General features: G+C 41.4%; 1 protein-coding gene across 3 annotated transcripts; it reads left to right on the forward strand.

Annotated features, from left to right (window-relative positions):
* Nucleotides 1–361: 361 nt before the first annotated feature.
* DHX8 (DEAH-box helicase 8) lies at nucleotides 362–15,734 on the forward strand. Of its 3 annotated transcripts, XM_009670458.2 has the most exons (23): nucleotides 362–506; nucleotides 834–919; nucleotides 1,545–1,617; nucleotides 2,037–2,122; nucleotides 2,757–2,866; nucleotides 2,975–3,286; nucleotides 3,576–3,720; nucleotides 4,299–4,502; nucleotides 5,031–5,118; nucleotides 5,465–5,562; nucleotides 6,107–6,254; nucleotides 6,670–6,851; nucleotides 7,263–7,457; nucleotides 7,588–7,773; nucleotides 8,322–8,532; nucleotides 8,862–9,043; nucleotides 9,962–10,102; nucleotides 10,377–10,532; nucleotides 11,359–11,496; nucleotides 11,941–12,069; nucleotides 13,126–13,322; nucleotides 13,470–13,649; nucleotides 14,181–15,734. In XM_009670458.2, exons 1-23 carry the CDS (start codon nucleotides 395–397, stop codon nucleotides 14,398–14,400), a joined length of 3,579 nt encoding a protein of 1,192 aa, XP_009668753.2. In that variant the 5' UTR covers nucleotides 362–394; the 3' UTR covers nucleotides 14,401–15,734. The 3 variants fall into 3 exon arrangements, with proteins under 3 accessions (XP_009668753.2, XP_009668752.1, XP_068775230.1); XM_009670457.2 differs by lacking the exons at nucleotides 362–506; nucleotides 834–919 and adding an exon at nucleotides 1,130–1,220; XM_068919129.1 differs by lacking the exons at nucleotides 362–506; nucleotides 834–919; nucleotides 1,545–1,617 and having other exon boundaries at nucleotides 2,049–2,122; nucleotides 2,696–2,866.
* The last annotated feature ends 125 nt before the right edge of the window (nucleotides 15,735–15,859 follow it).

The following is a 15,859-nucleotide window of genomic DNA, read 5'->3' on the forward strand; positions in this document are numbered from 1 at the left end:
GACATCAGAGCCGGTTCTGCTGCCACCTGTTTCAGGGCCGACGCGGAGGGGGGGGGGCTGGTCCTCCTCTCTGCTGCTCCACTCTCACGTCCATCCTCCCCCCCTTGTTGAGGCACGCGCTATTCCAGGGTTAACGCTCAGCAGACAACCGGACTGAGCCGACGGCCCCGCCGCCCCCGCGCCCCGCCGCCCGCTGCGGCCTCCCGCGAGGCACCGCGGCGCCTTCTCCCGCCTTCGCCCCCGTTGGCTCCCTCGCCCGCCACAACCACCAAGCCGGTGTTACAGACTCTCCCCCAGGAGGGCCGCTCTAGCACGGCGCACCTCTCTATGCTCGGCGCAGAGCTTCCGCCGCGTCCCGGATGCGGAAGTGGCGCCGTGAGGGGGCGGGGGAGTCATGGCGGACCCGGTGGCCCTGGAGGAGCTCGCCAAGCTCGAGTACTTGTCGCTGGTCTCCAAGGTGTGCACCGAGCTGGACAACCACCTCGGCATCAACGACAAGGACCTGGGTGAGCGGCCGGTGCCAGCCGGCAGCGGGGCGGCCCCGGGGGCGCGGAGAAGGGCCTGTCCCGGCGCGGCCGGCGGCCGGGGCCTGTTCTGCGAGCGGCTTCTCGGGTTGAGGAAAAAAGGGGACCTTCCCTCAGAAAGCTTGTCGCGAGCGCGAGAAAGTGCTTGGAGCTGGGCTCCCACGAAGGGGCTCGGAAAGGAAAGCGCTGCTGTGGGTGGATAGGTCTAGCAGAGCCCTGGGCTGCCGCCAGAACAGCTCTTACCAGAACGTGCGCCTACGCTGCCTTTGAATTATTTGCTCTGATTTCCTTTATACTTTTTCTTCACAGCCGAGTTTGTGATAAATCTTGCTGAGAAAAACACTACGTTTGACACATTTAAAGCTGTTCTTCTAAAGAATGGTGCTGAGTTCACTGTAAGTGAGAGCTAGACATTATTTGTACATTTTTGACCTGGCATATTTTATAGAGCCTTTTTTGTTTTAAAAGAGAGGTGTGGGTTTTTTTTTTTTTTGATTTTTTTTTTAAACTGGAAAACTATGCAAATATATAGCTTTTGAGTATACCTATCTGATCAAGCCTTCTCCTACCCCTCCTCCTCCTCCTCTTTCTGAACACTCATAGTCTTTGTGAAGCATCCTTCTGAGGCCTTACTTGAAGTGTTTATTGTCTGATTGCTGAGCATGTGAAATACAGAAGAAACACCTTGTCATGAAGGCAAGTGTTAGCAGAAGTCTTTCTATGATATTTAGATGCCATCTTCCTGTGTTCCTCAGCAATTACTGTAGTTGGATTAAGTAGGTGATTAGAAAAGTGATGAGTGGGAAAATCAGTTAAATGGAATTATCATAATCACTTTAAAATCCAAGTTATTATATTTGTTTTAGGCTGTACGTGAAGCTTTTTTTTTAAAAACAAAGCCTGCATTTTCAGCATTGAGCTTTTTTTGTCCTCCTAACAAACCCTCTCTTGAGCCCTATATTAATGAACAAAAGCATTGAAGTTGCTTATCAGAATAAAGTGTTTTCCTGAATTTTGCAGGATTCCCTTGTGAGTAATTTGCTACGTCTCATACAGACAATGCGGCCTCCATCAAAACCATCTACAAGCAAAGGTATAGATAATTTATCTCTCATCAGTTCAGTAGAAAAAAAAACTTGCCTTTTGTAGCTTTTGGCCATATTTGGTCAGATCAAAGTAGTTATTGTTCTAGTCCTGTAGGACAATACATATCCTATTGCTGTAATGGATTTCTCTCTGTTATTAGTGGTAGGCTTGCAAAGCTGTTGTGGCACTGAAAACATGTTGAGTACAGTATTTAGAGCATTTATGTTTTTCACAGGTTTGCTATTAATCATAATATCATTTATAGAAAGATAACATTGTAATTTTTGAATTTAATCTGTGACAGCTGTGTTAATCTTTGCATTCAGATGAAAATTAAACTTTATATTCAGCTTCACAAATGTCAAGGGCAAATCCTTATAGCACTTCTAAGGTTTTTGTGTGTGTCTGTTTTAATCTCAAAATCAGAGGCAGCTGTCAAACCCAAATCAGAGAAAGAAAAGTTGAAGGAATTGTTTCCAGCCCTTTGCAGGCCAGACAACCCCAACATCAGGGTAAGGTCATAATTTCAGATTTCTCTCATGAGTGTATGGAAACATAACACTTATTTTCTGCAGTTGTTCTCTAGTTTCAAGTTGTATTCATGTTAGCATTTGTATCTCCTGCTAATGCATGAATAAAAATGGACCATGAGAAATGAAACCCAGAAGAAGCAGAAGGCTGATATTATTGGATGTAGTTATCAGGAACTGCTGTTACAGGAATTGCCACATTGATGCTATTTTGCAGGATATTTGAAAGATGAGGCTCCTGTGATGTGAAATTTGTAGCCTGGCCTTTCTGACATAATGTTTAGAGCAACTAATCATGAACTAGATGAAAATCTTGGACATTAAAATGATACCAGGAATTTGTATTTTGTATTTCGGTAATAATTTGGATGTTGAGATAAAACTCTTCTTTTTGTAAAAGCGGAATTGGCACAATATTATGGCAAAATGGGAGGAAGCATTTTTTTTTTTTTTTTAATAATATCATTTCTTCTTTCTATATCATGTATTCTGTCTGATCTTTCTTTATCCTATATTAATTCTAAACAGAAATGCACATGATTATTCTTTGTGTAGGTTAATTCTTTGTGACAGACTCTTATCAGCCTTCCTACAGAATGGTTCTCTGTCCTTGCAGAATATGTTGGATGAAGATGATGTGAAAGTGGCAGCTGATGCACTTAAAGAACTTGAAGCTCTAATGCCTAGTGCCGACAGGCAAGGCAAGCAAAGGAACAGTGACCACCGGTAGGTTTTTAGTATGTCTTTAGGGGATGGGTACAGGCAGTTCATATTGTCTACCCACTGTGTTCTTATGCAGAATTTCGGTGTAGACGTCTAATGTTTGTTTGATAGGGCGAAAAAAAAGAGGAAGAGCCGAAGCCGCAGCAGGGACAGGAAGCGAAGACGCAGGTCTCGTTCTAGGTCTCGTTCTAGGACTTGGGACAAGAACAGGGGGAAATCCAGATACCGCTCAAGGAGCAGGAGTCAGAGTCCCAGCAGGGACCGTAAGGATCGAGAGAAATATGTCGAGAAGAGCAATGATAGATGGAGAGACAAACATGTGGACCGTCCACCACCTGAAGAGCCTTCCATTGGCGACATTTACAATGGCAAAGTGACAAGTATAATGCAGTTTGGATGCTTTGTGCAGCTGGAAGGACTAAGGTACCTTCTGATCTTCACCTTCATCTTATTCCATCTGTGTTCTGCTCTCTGCTAATATCTTAAAGAGTGTAGGATGCTACTATAAAGTAAGCTGAGTTTTGATGCTAAAATTAAGTTCTATTTCACAAAAATAAATTTGACAGTGGAGAATGCTTTCTTCAAAAAAAGCAGTTTATGAACATACACAAAAATTGGTTGACAGCAAAATATTTTAAACCAGACTCTGAAGGATGTTAGAAGCTGTTTGAATAATAATATCCAACATCTCATGCCCCTATTTCACCTGTAGGAAGCGCTGGGAGGGCTTGGTCCACATCTCTGAGCTTCGAAGAGAAGGACGGGTTGCCAACGTTGCTGATGTTGTGAGCAAAGGACAAAGAGTAAAAGTCAAAGTGTTATCTTTTACTGGATCCAAAACCAGCCTGAGCATGAAGGTATGGAAGATAGTCCATAGTCCTTAAAAGAGAGTTCATGTGGTGCCTAACCTTTTATAAAGATTACATCTATTTTTGCCTTGTGTAATACTGAAAACTAATACATAACCCTTCAAATGAGAGTTAAAACATTTAAGTTATATTTCTGTTTTTAAGTGGCTTATTACTTTTCACTCGTTTTCCTTAGTGGTTTGTTTGTTTGTTGAACCAAATGAAGTGGTTGATTTGACATGTTAGCCAGGTGATAAGACAGACCTTATGCTGTTTTTATGCTTGATTTCCTTTTTCTGAACTAGAGAATCATTTAATTTTAAATGAAACAGTGCCATTGCCAAGGCAGATTATATTCCAGACCTTGGGATGTACACTCACCTCTGGAGACTTTTTTTTTTTTTTTTTTTTTTAAAACAACTGGTATGCAAACTCTCATTTTCTGTATATGGGCTGTGTTTGACAGTAACCTGTCTGAGAAATGAACTGCGCTTTTACTCCTGTGTTAGAGGAAGTACCAGGCAGGGTTAATAGATAAGGAGAAGTGCAATATAGGTAGAGCTGACTGATTAATCAATCTAATGTAGGATGTTGATCAAGACACTGGGGAAGACTTGAACCCAAATCGGAGGAGAAATCTGATTGGAGAAACCAATGAAGAAACCTCTATGAGGAACCCAGACAGACCCAGTCACCTTTCCCTGGTGAATGCTCCAGAGGTGGAGGACGATACCCTTGAAAGGAAACGCCTCACCCGCATTTCAGACCCAGAGAAATGGGAAATAAAACAGGTATGTTTTGCATTGAGTCAAATGGGGTGCCAGTCAGTATAATTGCTAGTGAGTTTCATGAACTAAGCTACAGCTCCTAGTTTGTTTGTTTAACTTATTCCTTATCTCTGAATCACTGCTTTCTTGCTATCTGGGGCTTCTAGCTTTGTTCTAACTTTGAAGCTAGCCCTGCTTTGAGGAGGAGGTTGAACTAGATAACCTCTGGTCACTTCCAGCCTAAATTATTCTGTGATTCGGTGGGATCCTGGTCTTTATGCTGTGACACTTAAGATGATCTTTGATTATGAGTGCAGTCCTGTCATGCGTAAGCCAGCGCCAGCTGTTCCACACTTTTGATATTTAGGATACAAAAGGATTATTTGCTCAGAGAGTGAGTGGCTCGGGGAGATGTGTGCCAGAACGTGGGACTGTTCATTCCTTTCCTCCTAATTTACAAGTCTGGACAATATCTTTTAGTTCTAAAACCTTGTTGGCATGAGTGGTGTTCATTCATGGGAACAAATTCCTGTTCTTTCATTCCTTCCCCAGATGATTGCAGCTAATGTGCTTTCCAAAGAAGAGTTTCCTGACTTTGATGAGGAGACTGGGATTCTTCCTAAAGTTGATGATGAAGAAGGTAGTATTTCCAAGTAATCAGATTGTTGTGGTAAATTTCTTCTGTTTCTGGATGTGTTTGGATTCATAAACAGATGATGATATGAGTGGATGTGAGGTGTGTCACGATTTGCTGTCACCTTAAACATTTGGAACTAGGATTGCTCCAGCCACCTTATTATTAGTGACACTTGGATGTGCGCTTGATTGTCTGTGCATTCTTTTTATTTGTGGTGTTTTCACTTTTGAAAATTGTCTAATTATATCATAATCAAGAATACACAGGAGGTGCCATTTTAAGAGGTACTCCTATGTAGCTGAAAGAAGATGTTTAACTTTCCATTAAAACTGTCATTGGTGGGTTTTAGATGAGGACCTTGAGATTGAGTTGGTTGAAGAAGAGCCACCATTCCTTCGAGGTCATACTAAACAAAGCATGGATATGAGTCCCATCAAAATAGTAAAGGTAAGAGATTTCAAGGGTTGAAAACAATATACTTGATTTAATTAAACAAATACTTGGGAATTTAACAACCAAGGTTCTACCTGAACATTTCTTAGAGCCCTGAAAAACATTACCACTAAAATGAAAATCCTTTTTTTATTTATGAATCTGTATTTTTCCTTAACTGGTAAGAGTGAAGTAGAATATTAGAACAGAAATGCACGTTTAGCCTGCAGCAACTGCTTCACGTATGTGTGTCGGAACTAATTGGTATTTTTCTGTTCTGCTGCTTCACTTTTGAAAGTAGGAGGCAGTGGAGTAATACATTTTTCATTGGTAGCGCCCATAATCCTGCTGACTGGACGGTAAATGGGTAGTCTGTGTTAGTCATAGCCACAAAAGTTCTTGAGGCTGGGCCAAAGAAAATATTCTGGAGTTCAAATGTATAAAAAAAAATTAATAAAAAATCCAGATTCAGAAGAGGCTTCAAAAGGACAACGCTGACAGAGAGATAGTTAAAGAATTGGGCAGTGCTTGAAATCCTTAGTCTTTTCTTGCTCCTCAGAATCCAGATGGTTCCTTGTCCCAGGCTGCAATGATGCAGAGTGCGTTAGCTAAAGAAAGGCGGGAACTTAAACAAGCCCAAAGAGAAGCAGAGATGGATTCTATCCCTATGGGACTCAACACACACTGGGTGGATCCTCTCCCTGATGGTATGTCTGAACACATCGAGGTGTGAACTGTGCCTTTTTTGTGACAGTTGAGCAACACCGGAGAAGCGTCTCTATCTAGCTCATGCTACCATTGTGTTTGTCCACTCCACTTTAAAAATGAGACTGAGAAGAAATCCTTTTCCATTTAAGTGGAATGGGAATGTCAGTGGAACGTACAGGTGTATCCCACTATCCATCAGAGATGGACTACTGAAAAGCGTGACGGATAGCAGAGCAATTTCTCATACAGAAAGCGCTTTAACAGAGAAGCGACGCATGCTGGAATTTACAAAACACAGAAACTTAAATACACGGGGAAAGTATGGAAGGCATGGATGATGGAGGGGTAGGAGCAAGATCATAGTACCTGTGCTGTGTAAACCTAAATGTGATGGTGAAATGGTTTCCCTTCTAGTGGATGGAAGACAAATAGCTGCAAACATGCGAGGTATTGGTATGATGCCCAATGATATCCCAGAGTGGAAGAAACATGCATTTGGTGGCAACAAAGCTTCTTACGGTAAAAAGACCCAACTTTCCATCATTGAGCAGAGGGAGAGTCTCCCAATCTTCAGACTGAAGGAGCAGCTGATACAAGTAAGACCCTTGAAATGGCATTGTGTTTTGAGCAACTTAATATGCATGTTTTTAGTTTTAACCTGTTGAGAGGTAAATAGCCAGTTAAAAAAATTAAGCATGGAACTGTAGATCAGAATAATTTTTTAAAAAGGTTTATATATATCTGTATATTTTAATGAAGTTCCAGATATGTACTGAAGTGAGTCAAAATTGAAAAGAGGATCACAAAGAGCAAGGGATGAGTCAGCTGAGCAGTTAAGCAGTTTGCTGACTGTTGGTCAGTAAGAATAACGATAACATCATTTTTGGTCTGGATCAGCTAAAGGAAGAGCAGTAGGTGCTCAGTCTAGTCCTAGATGCACTGTGTAGAGATTTTTATTTGTTTATTTTTAAATGTTAACAAGTTTTATCTACTATGACCTTTTCTAGGCAGTGCATGACAACCAGATTCTGATTGTTATCGGAGAGACAGGATCTGGGAAAACAACACAGATTACCCAGTACCTGGCTGAGGCGGGATATACATCAAGAGGAAAGATCGGATGCACTCAGCCTCGCAGGGTGGCCGCAATGTCTGTTGCGAAACGAGTGTCAGAGGAATTTGGCTGCTGTTTAGGACAAGAGGTGAATTTCCATGTTGGAAATGAGCTGACAGAGTAATCAAGCTGGGAATTAATGGTGCTGATAATTCTGCAGCCTCAGTTTTAATGTGAAAAGGGTAAAAAATTGTTTTGTATTCAACTCTTCTTTCTAGGTTGGCTACACCATTCGATTTGAAGACTGCACTAGCCCTGAAACCGTCATCAAATACATGACAGATGGTATGTTACTGAGGGAGTGCCTGATAGATCCTGATCTGACCCAGTATGCCATTATCATGCTGGATGAAGCTCACGAGAGGACCATTCATACCGATGTTCTCTTTGGACTCCTGAAGAAGGTAACGTAGCCTTTGATTCTTATTGCCTTGGGTTTCTCTCTGTTATGTATGGGTAGGGGCCCAAAGGGGAAGGCAAAGTCACCCAAGCCAAGTTCATTCATGTGCCTTAAGAGTCTCTTCTGAAGCAAAACTAATGTTCCTAAGGGTTTATAGTCTGAATGCTCATAAGACGAGACTCTGAAGACAAAGCAAGCAAAATTCAAAAGAAACAATAAGCCTTGACACTCTAGGATGCTCCTAATGATGGATGAACAGTGGAGTGTCTTGCTTTGCTCCTCCTGTTCTGACAAAGATATTCTGTGATTGGTATTGCTAAGAAAGCTTTGAAATGCAACCTTAGTAGTTTGCATAAGTAGTTGTTTGAAATTCTAGATGCTAGAATGAGCCGCTCTTCTGCTCGTAGCAGTTCTAGAATCGGTTAAAAGCCCTGATGTGACTGGTTATTTTTCTTTCTGCGATATAGAATACTTCTTTGACTTAAGTCAAATCCTGTACGTTAGAAAAGCAAAAGGCAATAAATGACCCGAGAACTTTCTTTCCTGCTATAGACGGTGCAGAAACGGCAGGATATGAAGTTGATAGTGACATCAGCAACACTGGATGCTGTGAAATTCTCTCAATATTTCTATGAAGCTCCCATCTTCACAATTCCTGGCAGAACATACCCAGTAGAAATTCTGTACACAAAAGAGCCAGAGACAGATTATTTGGATGCCAGTCTGATTACAGTAATGCAGATCCACTTAACAGAGCCACCAGGTGAGTGCAGAATGCTGCAGGGTAACTGGTGATTCAGGGACTCTAATACCTACGAGCAAGGTCTGTCTGTGAGTCACGGCTCGAGCATCAGTAACACGAATGAAATGTTTTTCTCTGCACTACCTTTTGTTGTTTGCAACCACAGTAAATAAAATGCTCAAAACTGAGGTTGCATGGAAGAATAAAGTATTTTGCTTTTGGCTAGGGGTTGTTGCCCAGGAACTAGCAAAGGTTGGGGACCTCTGCTTTGAATGGAAGAGGTGAGCAATGGAAATACAGGAGCTGTACCGAGCAGAACTGATTTTGTGGATGTGTTACTCCCTGTGCAGGTGACATTTTGGTGTTTCTAACTGGTCAGGAAGAGATTGACACTGCCTGTGAGATCCTCTATGAGAGGATGAAATCTCTAGGACCTGATGTTCCAGAGTTAATTATCCTGCCAGTATACTCAGCTTTACCGAGTGAAATGCAAACGAGGATCTTTGACCCAGCCCCACCAGGAAGCAGAAAGGTAATTTTGGCAAAGTGTGGCTTCATCTTATGCTGATGCTTTTTAGTAGTATGATTAGCATTGTAATACACTCCACTTTTTTTTTTTTTAGCGTTTCTGATTCTGTAAGGTATAACTCTGGACAAAATCACGTAGTTTTGGAGAAAAGGTGGTTTATATGCAGCTTAGAGTGTGTTTTTGTTGCCTAGTTTTCTCCATTACTTTCTGGCTTGAAAATATTTTTCTCTTTTTCTCATGCTTGTGGTGTGTGGGTGTTATTTTGCTTATTTTTTGTTGTTGTTTTTTTAGTACTTTCAGTAACATCTCACACAAGTGTGAGTATGCATATGCACGTACATGTCTGTGTGCGTGTATAAAATATATCTATACATATTCTAAACCGGTAAAAACCTATATAAAAACATCCGGTGTAGCAAAAATCTCTGTGCAATGTTCTTGGTGCTTTTTTAAGTCTGCCTTTAAAGAATATTAACGTAAATGAAATCTAAATAAAATTTCTCTTGGATGAATGCAAATTTCCTACCAACTAGCTAATAAATACCTAGACATATAGCCTGTGGAAGTTTCTTCTCTAAGCATAGACTGTATTATAGTGATAGGCAGAAATTCTCCCTGAAATCACTGCAATCTGCTTACAAAATTATAATGAACTTGTTCTAAATTACTAATTTTATTATACTCTTTTCCCATATTGCCCAAGTGTAAAACAAGAGTCCAAATGTTTAAAGTCTGTCAGTTTTTGGCTACAGTTAACGCTATTTTCTGTCACTCTGTTTCTCCTTTCAGTGTTAAATTAATAGTAGTTGCATCTATAACAAACTGATCGTACCACGTAGAGTGGATTGTTTAAGTTGAGCGGCGTGGTTCTTTTGTCACCCAGAAACGGAACTGATTAATGAATTAAACTGTTGTTTGCAGGTTGTCATTGCCACTAACATTGCTGAGACCTCTCTGACTATTGATGGAATATATTATGTAGTTGATCCTGGCTTTGTGAAGCAGAAAGTTTATAACTCCAAGACTGGAATTGACCAGCTGGTTGTTACACCAATTTCACAGGTAGGCATTTTGTGTTTGACATTTTTTTCCTGCTGCTATTGTGTAACTTAATGATGTGGTGTCCAAGCATGTGGAAGCAAAGTGATGTGATGATAAAACCAAGCTTTTCCTATCTCCCTGAATCACGCTCGAGACTGTGCCTAGGGAATACATACTTCCCTGGGTTGTGTTGGAAATCTTTTTTGAATATTACAAAGAAAATTGCAAACACTTTCTCTTTCACTTGTTTTCACCTGTGCCTGTTTGTACCACTGAGATGCCTTGTTACCTCTAGGCCCAAGCAAAGCAGCGAGCAGGAAGAGCTGGGAGAACAGGACCAGGAAAATGCTACAGGCTATATACAGAGCGTGCTTATCGAGATGAAATGCTAACCACCAATGTGCCTGAAATCCAGAGAACAAATCTGGCCAGTACAGTGCTCTCCCTGAAGGTAGGTATTTCACTGACTTTCAGCAAGCTAACCTGATCATAAGGTTTTCCATAAATTATCCTCAGCCTTATGAGCCTCTTTAAACACTTCAGTAATTCCAGACTCTTCTAATAAGCACAGGTGTCTTGGAGGGGGTACTGCATCACATGCAATTCTTGGGCACTATAACTTGCTCATGCGTTTTTCTCTAGAGAGTTATAACGTTTAGTATCGACCTAAATTACAGGTCTCAGCTGCACACAACAGTTAGTTGCAGGCAGTTTGAGGAACGGGAATCTTAGGGCCATTGCACGTTTCCCGTGCAAGATTCGGTTATGTTGTTAACAGATGCATCTTCTAAGTGTCTATATGTGTAAGTGTGTATAAATGTGAAGCTTGGGAGTCTGCAAACTGAATCTAGCGCAGTACATAGCTGCTAGGGAAGTTGTTGCTCTTTTCCCCCTTTCTGGGAGAGGAGGGAAGGCTGGAGATGTATTTGTAGCTGCCGTGCCACGCTGGCTTACAAGGCAGGAAGTCACACCTAGCATTTAGACCACGTGTCTCCTAGATGGGATCTTCTTGCTTGGAAGAGGCATGAAACAACACCAGAGAACCATACTGACAGAGCTGAGTGAAAGTCATAGGCCAATGCAGAATTATCTTGAGTGCTAAATTGTAGCCACATTTTCATGACTGTGGTTGCAGCTGAGATAAGGGTGTGAGGGTAGGGTGGGTTTAAAGTTCTTTAGTGCCACTTTGTTTGATGCTGATATATCTCTGAGTGAATTTTCGTTTCCCTCTTCTCCCCAGTGTTTTAACTTGTGTTTTCTCTATTTTTGCTCTTCAGGCTATGGGGATCAATGACTTGCTTTCCTTTGACTTTATGGATGCTCCCCCAATGGAAACTCTCATAACTGCCATGGAGCAGCTCTACACATTGGGAGCTCTGGATGATGAGGGGCTGCTCACTCGACTTGGGCGCAGGGTAGGTTGTATGGGATATTTCTTAGTACTGGTTGGTTTGCATATGTTTAGAGAATGATACGGGCGTAATTGTTAGAGACTTGGCTGGCCCTGTGTTTTCTCTTGTTCTCTCTCTCCTTCCATTATTCTCTTGTGTTTTATTGGTAGTTCTACCTTTACCATAATTACGTGTCTTCCGCTTCTTTAAGGAGCAGATATTTTTTCTTCTTATAAATAAGGTGACTTTTATCAATGTCTAAAAATCTCCTATAAGTTTTGGGATGTTTTTTGTGATTGCGTGTATAGTCAATGTAATTTGTTTCACGTTCGGTAAAGTTATTTTGGGTTATTGGGCACATTGCTTTGATCGGGAAACACTGAGGAAAGGTCATTGGTATCTTGCACTGAGACAGCTCAAGATTTTTTCCAAGACTTTGCATGGGATTCTGAAACAGATGTCTTACAGATGGCAGAATTCCCCTTGGAGCCTATGTTGTGTAAGATGTTGATCATGTCTGTACATCTGGGATGCAGTGAGGAAATGCTGACAATAGTCTCTATGCTGTCTGTACAGAATGTGTTCTACAGGCCAAAGGTAAGGCATACAACCAAGAGGCAGCAGTGTTAAGGTTGGGATGTTTTTCGTGTTGACTGCCTCGGATGTTGGGGAGTGGGCATATTTGCCAAAACAAACCTGTAGCTTGGTTGAACTGTTGGTTCATACATTACATATCTGACATACCTTTTGGTTGAACACTCTGTAGCTGTGGATGTTGGTTGTCTCTTTGTGGATGGGAAGACAAAAGTTAGAAGCCTCACATTCTCTTTTTCTTTCCCAGTAAGCACATACAACCCTAAACCCAGCCAGTCCTTGCTTTTGAGATCAGAATGGCTTTGCTAGAGGGAAACCTCTCTGTCTCCAGATAAACAGAATGTACTTCATCACAGTCCTATCCTGTGCTGATTGTTTTCCTATCAGCAAGCAGCAGGCCATGGTGTGGTAGGATTCCTCTACAGCAGAGGCCCCTAGAATCGATTATTTTTTCATTATGATGCCCTGCTGCAATTTGGTCCATTAACTTCAGTTTTGATATGTGTAACCACAGTGTTTGACTCATATTTTATCTGCAGACTGGAGAAGTGGGGAGAGGTGGGTAAATCAGCAGAATCGAAGTTACTGCTTCAGCACCTTTGTTGATTAGTCATTGAAGTTGCTTCCAGAGCAGTAAAAAACTAGCTAGTTCAGTGTATGCATATACTGCCTACAATATAAGGGAGCCATATCCTTTCAAAAATGTTTTCTACTGACAAATTCTATTCAATTTCAGACCCCAAAGTACTTTATCTTTCCTGATCAGGTCCTTGCCTCCTTTGGGAGACTGTCTTTCAGAGAGTCTACAGGAGGTCTTCAGCAGGAACAGTTTTGGGCTTTCCAGATCATACAGCCATAGGTTTGCCTTCATGAGAGCAGTCCTAGACCTAGATCTGAGTGATTGGTCCTAGTGACTGGAGACATTTACCATTCACAATTTTGTGTTATCTCCAGTTCTAGGCATGGTATGAGTGACAAGAAACAAGTGTCCTTTTTCATGTTATGCAAGGATGGTCTCTAAGGCGTAGATATCTGATGGATACATATTTTATGTATTAGGATAAACAAGCGCTTGCTGATCAAAAGAAAGCCAAGTTCCATCAAACAGAAGGTGACCACCTCACTCTGCTAGCTGTGTACAATTCGTGGAAGAATAATAAGTTTTCAAATCCCTGGTGCTATGAAAATTTTATCCAAGCTCGGTCCTTACGCAGGGCACAGGACATCCGCAAGCAGATGTTGGGCATTATGGACAGGTGAGCACATCCAGAAGCACAAGTACTGACTTCTCTTAGTGTCATTACATTGTAGTAGCTAAACAAAATCTGCAGATCTGATGTTAGCAGCTGCACCCACCTCTGGGGAGCTCTCTAAATTTTTTCTCCTCAACTCTTGTCTGGTAGACACAAGCTGGATGTGGTGTCCTGTGGGAAGGCAACAGTTCGAGTCCAGAAGGCCATCTGTAGCGGCTTCTTCCGAAATGCAGCAAAGAAGGATCCCCAGGAGGGTTATCGGACACTCATTGATCAACAAGTAGTCTATATCCACCCATCCAGTGCTCTTTTCAACAGGCAGCCAGAATGGTAAGGAAGGAGATGTCACTTAATTTTCCATTTCAGTTCAGATTTTATAATTGAGAAGCTTGTGGCGTGTACTATTTGTAGTATGCACATCAAGCTCTAGGCTTCTGCTTTGTCAGCAACAAGCAGAATGAGAATAATTTCAAGTCTATCCCTGGCTCCTTCTACTGCTGAATTTTGTCTGGGCAGATGAGAAACTTACTTTTGCAATCAAGGCCAGGATTGGAGCCTGCAGTTCAGTGTGCCTGTATTGTGAAAGTGAATTCAAAACACTGAGCGTTGAGAGAATGGGAATTGTTTTACATGTAACAAAGCAGTTCTGTGCTGAAGAGTAGCTGTGAAATAGGAGGGGGAAAAGAAGATAGCTCTTCTGGATGATTCTTTTGGAGCCCCCAGTGGAGCTTGTAAGGAGCCTGAATCTGAGGAAAGGAAGAGAAGGAGATCAAGGGGCGAGCTTAGATATTCCAGCCTTTGCCCTGCCTTCTTTTGTTTGGAAGTAGTCATTTCCCAAGTTGCTGTCTCTTTTCTTCACAGGGTGGTGTATCATGAACTGGTGCTGACTACCAAGGAATATATGCGTGAAGTGACCACTATTGATCCTCGGTGGCTGGTGGAGTTTGCACCAGCTTTCTTTAAGGTTTCTGACCCGACCAAGCTGAGCAAACAAAAGAAGCAGCAGCGGCTGGAACCCCTGTACAATCGCTATGAGGAGCCCAATGCCTGGAGGATCTCGCGTGCATTCAGACGCCGATGAGCCTAGTTCCAACATGGGCTATTGTTGGTTGTATACTTGTGGGACTGCGATTTTTGCATTGTTGAATGTCCTTTATTGTAGGACACTTGCAATTGAATGGTTATTTCCAAAATGACTAGAAAATAAGTGTTTTCAGAGCAAAAGCACAAGAGGGCGTTGCTTGCTCATGTCAGCTCCCTTCAGAATCTGCAGCTGCATGACAAATGTCCTGAGTCTCCTCAGTGTATCGCATCATTTCAGAAATTATTCTCAAAACATATTCTCATAACATTTTTTAGTCATTCCCCTTTTAAGAGAGAAAATCTTGCACACTGAGCACAACAGCAACAAAAAAAACAGTGATTTAAAAAATAGTTGTTCGCTAACCTAATCATATTCTGAATGACCAGACAAATAGAAGCTGGAACATGTTTGTTTCTACACTCTGCTAAAAGGGATTTATTTCAACTCGTGCTGTTGGACAGTGACTGTTTTTACTTAGGCATTTTCCTATCCATTGTAACTATTTGGTTTTTTTAACGCAAGCCGTCTGCGGTGAGATATTTAGGTTTCAGGGGATCTTTTTTATCTTATCCGAAAGCCACAGATACTAACTAGAGCGTCTGTTCCACTTGGACAGTGGCATAGGTCAGACTGCAAGTCTTATCCTTCATCACCATCTCCTGCATGCTGAAGGCTAGTATATCAAATGCTAATTAACCACATCCACTGTGTAGCACGGCTCTGTCTATGAATCTAAGTGGTTACAGATGTTTTGACTTTCTACCCAATGTGTCATATGTTTTATTTCCCCTGGCAATGTTTGGTGACATCACAACTGTTGAAGGGTTCTGTTTCTTTTTTTCTTTTACATAAAATATTCTCTTACAGCTAAAACTTCAGTGAAACGCGATGGAACACTTCTATATTAAAAACAGATCGACTACTCAGGGTGCACTATGTCATGTTGAAGCTATCTGTAAGCTATCTTTTTTCTTTTTTTTCCCCCTTTTTTCCTCCCCTCCTTTTTTTTTTTTTTTTTTTGGTTACAAACAGAGCTAAAACTTGTTATTTCACTCCATAGCTGGAGACGCACCATTTTTATTTTATTTTTTTCCCGAAGCTGGGACATTTGCTAGTTATTGTTGAAAAGAGTAGAATGAAGTTGACTGGTTTAGTTTTGCATTTCACTGATTTGAAGAATGTTTCATGCTGAAAAGTGGATGCATTTGAACTCTGCCCACAGAGGTGGGCAGGAATGTTGTATATACTGTTTTATTATGCTGTATAAATACCTGGGGCTCTCTGGTAGCATTACATCTTTATAAAGTTAAATAAAATTAGAAGTTTTGTAAGTTCAGAAACTTTTTCATTAGGGCACTGTGCGAAGAAGTTTGTCCTATTGACTACTCTTCAAAGCATGTTTTTCTTCCAAAAACTCTGCAGCTATACATGTTACTGTTTTTCATGAAAATTTACA

This window comes from Struthio camelus, chromosome 25 (assembly GCF_040807025.1).
Source record: "Struthio camelus isolate bStrCam1 chromosome 25, bStrCam1.hap1, whole genome shotgun sequence".
NCBI classification, from domain to species: Eukaryota; Metazoa; Chordata; class Aves; order Struthioniformes; family Struthionidae; genus Struthio; species Struthio camelus.